This window comes from Scyliorhinus torazame, chromosome 8 (assembly GCF_047496885.1).
Source record: "Scyliorhinus torazame isolate Kashiwa2021f chromosome 8, sScyTor2.1, whole genome shotgun sequence".
NCBI classification, from domain to species: Eukaryota; Metazoa; Chordata; class Chondrichthyes; order Carcharhiniformes; family Scyliorhinidae; genus Scyliorhinus; species Scyliorhinus torazame.
The window spans coordinates 279872073-279880505 of NC_092714.1; the positions used below are offsets into that span (position 1 = coordinate 279872073).

The 8433-nt window shown below is 43.6% G+C and overlaps 1 protein-coding gene across 1 annotated transcript in view; it reads left to right on the forward strand.

Annotated features, from left to right (window-relative positions):
• Positions 1 to 237: 237 nt before the first annotated feature.
• LOC140428916 (uncharacterized) overlaps positions 238 to 8433 on the forward strand; it is a 52689-nt gene continuing 44493 nt past the window's right edge. The window contains exon 1 of the mRNA XM_072515563.1: positions 238 to 340. Coding sequence (XP_072371664.1) covers positions 238 to 340 — 103 coding nt within the window. The remainder of the gene's footprint in view (positions 341 to 8433) is intronic.

Sequence of the window (8433 nt, forward strand, 5' to 3'; positions counted from 1 at the left end):
TGGGACTCCCGGCCCGGGACTACGGAATTCCCAATCCGAGGCAGGATGGCATTTGAAGGACTCAGTAACAAGTCCTAGCTGAGTAGGCCTCCGCCTGTTACCATGGGAACTCGTACTCCACGAGCCCCACAGTGAGGTCGATAAGTCACCCCAGTGGTTCTTATTAGGGTTATCACATGGGGAGGGAGAGATGAGGAGTGGGGAAATGGAGGGGAGGGAGAGGTGGGGAGTGGGGAAATGGGGGAGCTCTTAGCAAGTAGGAAATTAGCAGATGAAACACTGCTGTCCAAGAGGGAGGGAGAAAATGGGGTCGACATGGCTGACACCAATCACCAGGAAAGTACAATAATCTACTCTTAAAGCATTTAGAAAATCAAACTTTGATCCGACAAAGTCAACTTGGTTTCACAAAAGGGAAATTGCGTTTGGCAAACTGTGTTGGAGCTTTTTGAGAATGTGAGATAATGGGAAACAGTAAGTATGCTGGTTTCAAAAGGCATTTGAGAAAGTGCCACACACAAGGTTAGGGCTCGGAGTTTGGGCTATAAGATTAGCATGGACAGAGGATTGGTTAACGGAAAAGAAACAGTGATGGTATTACAATCCCAGACCAGTGGCTACGATACTGACAGAAACCCTAATATTTAATTTTAATTTTGTAAGACTGGGAGGAAAGGCTACCTCACTCCAGGAGTGATTTCAGGAAGAAATAGGAATATGGTAAATTAAAACAAACTTTATTACTGACACAGTATTAAAATATCTTTAACATCACACCCAAAAATAGCTACAATTACCCCTTACAGCATGGGGCTGGTTTAGCACAGTGGGCTAAACAGCTGGCTTGTAATGCAGAGCAAGACCAGCAGCATGGGTTCAATTCCCGTTCCAGCCTCCCCGAACAGGCGCCAGAATGTGGCGACTAGGGGCTTTTCACAGTATCTTCATTGAAGCCTACTTGTGACAATAAGCTATTATTATTATTAGGGGCTGGTTTAGCACAGGGCTAAATAGCTGGCTTTTAAAGCAGACCCAGGCAGGCCAGCAGCGTGGGTTCAATTCCCGTACCAGCCTCCCCGAACAGGCACCGGAATGTGGTGACTAGGGGTTTTTCACAGGAACTTTATGTGAAGCTTACTTTGTGACAATAAGCGATTTTCATTTCATTTCATTTTTCATTTTTAAAGAATGCTACTCAATACAGCAACCCAATAACCCTAAACTGCTATCTTTACTTCCACGCAAACAACAAACCCATCTCAGATCACAATCCACTTTTAAATACAGCTAGCACTCTGGAATACTTGCTGTACAGAGATGTCTTTTTAAAATAAATTTAGAGTTCAATATTAATTTTTTCCAATTAAGGGGCAATTTAGCGTGGCCAATCCACCTAGCCTGCACATTTTTGGGTTGTGGGGGCGAAACCCACGCATCACAGGGAGAATGTGCAAACTCCACACAGACAGTGACCCAGAGCCAGGATCGAACCTGGGACCTTGGCGCCATGAGTCAACAGGGCTAACCCACTGCGCCACCGTGCTGCCCGCAGAGATGTCTTTTGTGACTGTTTGAAAAGATAGACCTGAACCCTGCCAGAATCATGCAGAATCTCTGGATGTATTTCTTCAGAAACTTCTCAGCTCCCCTTCCAGCCACAAACCAAAACTGAAATCTTCAACACCCGACTGCTTCAACCCCTGGCTCCTTCCATCAACTACATCACCTTGCTAACTGAATACAATGTCTCTAATTAGCTACTCAACAGGGAACCCTCCTAATATAAATAAAAATCTTCCACATTCATCACGGTGAGGGTTAATGGGACATTTCCAAGTTCTGAGGCAGTGACTTGTTGAGGGGCGCAGGGATCAGTGCTGAGGCCTCGACTATTTATGATCAATATTTTAATAACTTTGATGGAGAAACTGAGAGTAAAGTGTCTGAATTCGTTGCTCTGTTACATTCACTGTCGAGACTGATAACCTTTAAAAAATGAATTTCCCAAATGTCCGATGACAATAACTGAACAATGTGATTTCACACTTTTTTGACTTTGACAAACAAACTAATTCACAAGTAACTAATACACCAAACTAATGAAAAAGCAATTTTGCATTAAGAAACATAATTGAAGCATATCTCACAGACACTTTCAGATTTATAGAATTATAAGAAGTCCTCTCACTCTCCAGCAGACTAACCTCTTCCTGCCACACTGGATCACAACTTTCATTGTTCTCGAAAACCACTTCCACTCAATCTGATCTTCCAGATCCAACCCTCACCGGACAAGTCCACCTCGGCAGCTTGTGTCTGTTCCATTCTCTTCGAAGAGGAAAGAAACAATTACAAGCATTCTGCTTCCCCACAGCTGCCTTTTCTCTCTAACGCTATCTCGCAAAACAGCTGTTCTTTACAGTGAGTTATTGTGGAAAGGTGCAAATATTGTCATTTGATTTCAATAGATTTACCCCCTCCCTCCCCCTCCCCCATGGCAACTAGATCACATGGGCATGTCTCTGAGCTGAGTGCTCCTGGAACTTTCAACTTTAACTTAAAGGAGAACTTTTGAAACATAACCGTCTTGTAAAGTCCAGTGCACGTAACAGATGGTTCAAAACTAGGTGCAAATGCAGGTTGTGAAGAGGGAACAGAGACTGCAAAGAGACCTGGACAGATATGGATATGTGAAGTGAGTGGGTATGTGGGAAAGTGCAAAATAATTTTAGTTATAAGAATAGAAAAGCAGAATATGGCAGAAAAGGCTTGAGAGGCCGAAAGGCCACTCTTACTCTTGCTTGTATGTTCAGATGTATTTTGATGTTCAGGGGGGTTTGCGTTTACTCACACAAGGCACACAATGTTCGTATGCAAGTACAGGAAGCAGTTAGGGGGGCCAATGTCATGCTTACCTTTCCTGCGAGGAGATTGGATACAGGGATAAAGAAGTCTTGCTACAATTATAAAGGTTTTGGTAAAACCGCATCTGGAGCACCATGTGCGGCTTTGGTCTCCACATTAACCACTTGGACTGGGGATGGTCCAGCACAGGTTCATTAGATTGATCCTGGGGTGGAGGGCGTTGTCCTATGAGGAGGGTAAATTGGATTTAAGTACTCTGGAGTTTGGAAGAATGAGAGACGATCTCACTGAAACATAGAGGATTCTGAAGGGGCGTGACAGGGTCAATGCTGAGAGATTCTTCTAGATTCCCCAACCAGCGAAAATACAGTCTCAGGATTAGGGGGCCAATTATTTAGGGCTAATGTGAGGATAAAGTTCCTCAGAGGGTTGTGAATCTTTGCGATTCTCTATCCCAGAGGCTGTGGATGCTCCATTGTTGAATATTTTAATGGCCGAGATAGATTTTGGTCTCTCAGGGAACCGAGGCATATGGGGGCAGGCAGGACAGTGGAGTTGACGTGGAAGATTAGCCATACCCGTATTGGATGATGGAACAGGCTCGGTGGGCTGGTCTCTGATATCTTATGTTATCTGGAGGTCTTGCATCCTTTTAAGTTCCTCGATTCTATTCAGAGTCCCTGACTGGCTGCTGACCCTGTGATAGTCCGTCCCACTTTTTTCAGTTTCCCTCAAATTATAACTTGGATGTTGTTACAATTTCCGTTGTGTTACGATCCCAAAATGGAATCCTGGCTCAAGAGATTGTAACTTTTATTGTTCTTTATAAAACGTGGCGGAGAAGAGTCCTAGGACCTCAAATTAGCTTTAACAAGAAAAAAACATTTATTAAACCTGAAAAATTGAGTTATTATACAATACTTCCTTACTTCCCCCTTTGCCTAACAACAATACACAGATTTTGAGATTACAAAGCATATAGAACATAGAACATAGAACGATACAGCGCAGTACAGGCCCTTCGGCCCACGATGTTGCACCGACATGGGAAGTCAAAAAACAAAAGCCATCTAACCTACACTATGCCATTATCATCCATATGCTTATCCAATAAACTTTTAAATGCCCTCAGTGTTGGCGAGTTCACTACTGTTGCAGGTAGGGCATTCCACGGCCTCACTACTCTTTGCGTAAAGAACCTACCTCTGACCTCTGTCCTATATCTATTACCCCTCAGTTTAAGGCTATGTCCCCTTGTGCTAGCCATTTCCATCCGCGGGAGAAGGCTCTCACTGTCCACCCTATCTAACCCCCTGATCATTTTGTATGCCTCTATTAAGTCTCCTCTTAACCTTCTTCTCTCTAACGAAAACAACCTCAAGTCCATCAGCCTTTCCTCATAAGATTTTCCCTCCATACCAGGCAACATCCTGGTAAATCTCCTCTGCACCCGCTCCAAAGCTTCCACGTCCTTCCTATAATGCGGTGACCAGAACTGTACGCAATACTCCAAATGCGGCCGTACCAGAGTTTTGTACAGCTGCAACATGACCTCATGACTCCGGAACTCAATCCCTCTACCAATAAAGGCCAACACTCCATAGACCTTCTTCACAACCCTATCAACCTGGGTGGCAACTTTCAGGGATCTATGTACATGGACACCTAGATCCCTCTGCTCATCCACACTTCCAAGAACTTTACCATTAGCCAAATATTCCGCATTCCTTCCAAAGTGAATCACCTCACACTTCTCTACATTAAACTCCATTTGCCACCTCTCAGCCCAGCTCTGCAGCTTATCTATGTCCCTCTGTAACCTGCTACATCCTTCCGCACTGTCGACAACACCACCGACTTTAGTGTCGTCTGCAAATTTACTCACCCACCCTTCTGCGCCCTCCTCTAGGTCATTGATAAAAATGACAAACAGCAACGGCCCCAGAACAGATCCTTGTGGTACGCCACTTATCTTAGAACAAAGATGGTCTCAGTAACTCAAAGTCCCTTTAAGCACACAAGGTGGCTGTGGTCAGATATACACATTCCGTTCTGAACCCAAGTGAATGTCTGGCATTTCTGCTCAGAATCCCCCCAGATGATTGTCACATGAAAGTTTCCAAACTCCACTCCCAAAAACACACTTAAAAATTTTCACTCATAATTATACTTCCATTAGCATATCACATTCTGAAGTGCAGTCAAGGTTTTCCAAATGACACTTTTAAACAAAGCTTCTGCTTCACTTTTAATAGTGAATGCAGTCCAGGAATTTACCCCAACCCCTTTAGGACCTCTTTGTCTTGACTGCTGGACTAACGGTTCACAATTGCTTTAACTCTCGATTCCCAGACTGCAGTAAAATGGCATCAGATGTTTGATTTACCTTTGAAGTCTGCTGTCCCACTTCAAATCTGGTTCTGCAATTATCTCTAACTCAGAACTCTGTGTTTACTTTGCTTGAGTCTTCTGAACAATACCTTGGTCTTTGTTCCAGTCACCGTAAACATTCTTTTTGTCCCAATTCCCTGGTTATCCGGGTTATATCATGTTCCTTTGGAAGCTTGCATATTTGCAACTCCCTTGTCCTGTCCAACTTCTGCTGGCAGAGTTGAGAGCTGTTCACTCCCCCAAAGACCTGTCTCCAACTGTTCTGGCTTCCAATTAAAACTAGCAAAGGAAAGCCCATCCCTCTGGAAAGTAGCCTCCTGTTGCTAAGCAATGACTTACTTCTATTTACTTTTCACGCCGTAACCCTCTCTAAGCACAATAGAATCACAGTGGGAATTAAAAATAACCTTGGCACTTACAAACACCTTTGTCCAGCATGTATCGAACTATAAGTTTCACCCTTCCAGGAACAGAAACATTTAATTAAACCCACTTAAAACTGTATCTTATTTCTAATGTTTTCCAATGCAAATGTAAATACCTTAAAACTACCTTTGTGTTCCTAACATTAAAAAAGCAATAACTTTTCAAATAGAAAGATATCCCCACAGCACCAATGAAAAGAAAACTGCTGGATACAATTTCATTTTTAAAACTTTTACTGAAACAAACTGACTGAAAGAGGGATGAGGAGGGGACATGAGAAGTCTTTGGCAGGTAGGGTCAAGCATAACCCTATAGCTTTCTATAGATATGTCAGGAATAAACAAATGATTAGGGTAAGAGTAGGGCCAGTCAAGGACAGTAGTGGGAAGTTGTGCGTGGAGTCCGAGGAGATAGGAGAGGTGCTAAATGAATATTTTTCGTCAGTATTCACACAGGAAAAAGATAATGTTGTGGAGGAGAATACTGAGATTCAGGCTACTAGACAAGAAGGGCTTGAGGCTCATAAGGAGGAGGTGTTAACAATTCTGGAAAGTGTGAAAATAGATAAGTCCCCTGGGCCGGATGGGATTTATCCTAGGATTCTCTGGGAAGCTAGGGAGGAGATTGCTGAGTCTTTGGTTTTGATGTTTAAGTCATCTTTGTCTACAGGAATAGTGCCAGAAGACTGGAGGATAGCAAACGTTGTCCCCTTGTTCAAGAAGGGGAGTAGAGACAATCCAGGTAGCTATAGACCAGTGAGCCTTACTTCTGTTGTGGGCAAAATCTTGGAAAGGTTTATAAGAGATAGGATGTATAATCATCTGGAAAGGAATAATTTGATTAGAGATAGTCAACACGGTTTTGTGAAGGGTAGGCCGTGCCTCACAAACCTTATTGAGTTCTTTGAGAAGGTGACCAAGCAGGTGGATAAGGGTAAAGCAGTTGATGTGGTGTATATGGATTTCAGTAAAGCGTTTGATAAGGTTCCCCATGGTAGGCTATTGCAGAAAATACGGAGGCATGGGATTCAGGGTGATTTAGCAGTTTGGATCAGAAATTGGCTAGCTGGAAGAAGGCAAAGGGTGGTGGTTGATGGGAAATGTTCAGCCTGGAGTCCAGTTACTAGTGGTGTACCACAAGGATCTGTTTTGGGGCCACTGCTGTTTGTCATTTTTATAAATGACCTGGAGGAGGGAATAGAAGGATGGGTGAGTAAATTTGCAGATGACACTAAAGTCGGTGGAGATGTGGACAGTACAGAAGGATGTTCCAAGTTACAGAGGGACATAGATAAGCTGCAGAGCTGGGCTGAGAGGTGGCAAATGGAGTTTAATGCAGAAAAGTGTGAGGTGATTCATTTTGGAAGGAATAACAGGAAGACAGAGAACTGGGCTAATGGTAAGATTCTTGGTGGTGTGTGTTTTGTTATGCTTCCTTTGTAACATAAGCGGCTTCCTTGTGTTGCATTTGTCAAGGAAGGTCGAGACGTGTAAATAACTTCAACTCATTTATTTACACTATGTACACTTTTATAACTTGAGTTCGACACTACTGCTAATCCTATTGTAGCTACCTAAACTGACTAACCAGCTGCTGTCTTCCACGTGGTGTGTGTGATAATGAATCAACCCTGTGCCTCTCCTCACTGACTGTCTCCACTGGCCAAAGTGCTGATCATGTGTGTGGTGCCCTTTATGTATGGGTTGGTGTAATGCCCCCCTGTGGTCGTGTCACCTCCTTGTGTATCGTGAATGTCCATTGGTCACCTCCTATCTAACTTATCTATTGGTTGAGTGTGTGTGTGATGTTTCTGGTGCTCCCTCTAGTGTCTGTCTAGCTTACATGTATTTACAGTGATGCACATCACCACATCCTCCCTTTTTTATATGTTCATATTTTCTGTACACTTTAAGAAAAACTGAACAAAGAACAGGTAGAGAAGGTAAGGTATATACAAGGCATGGGAACGGTGATTAAACAATAAGTCCAAATCATTTGTGTGAGTCCAAAACCCATCAATCATCATGGTTAAATGTCTCTCTTGGCAATGAATGCCATCAACGTCCCTGTGCCACAGGAACCAAGAAGTGGTCAAATCACTTCGCTGTCCGATTTGGAGTCCCTTTCTTTTTCGATGTTTGTGATGGTGCTATTGGATGGCATCTTGTAGCTGAAAGGTGTTGACATTGAAGAGGTACCATCAACAGTATCATTCGAGGTCATGGATGTGCCAGATGTTGAAGTCGGATGAGACTGTGCACACTGGTTCTGGCCACGTGCTGTGCAGGAAGGGTGCTTCTGCTGAGAAGCGTTGAAGCTTGTCGAATTGGAGACAGAATTGCTGCTCGCATCAATGTCTGGTGATGGTGTGAAACTAGAACCTTGCATCTGATAGGAATATGCTATCTGGCCAGGCTGACTTAATTGGTGACTTAATTGAGGCATACAAGATGATCAGAGGATTAGATAGGGTGGACAGTGAGAGCCTTTTTCCTCGGATGGTGATGTCTAGCACGAGGGGACATAGCTTTAAATTGAGGGGAGATAGATATAGGACAGATGTCAGAGGTAGGTTCTTTACTCAGAGAGTAGTAAGGGCGTGGAATGCCCTGCCTGCAACAGTAGTGGACTCGCCAACACTAAGGGCATTCAAATGGTCATTGGATAGAGATATGGACAATAAGGGAATAGTGTAGATGGGTTTTAGAGTGGTTTCACAGGTCGGTGCAACATCGAGGGCCGAAGGGCCTG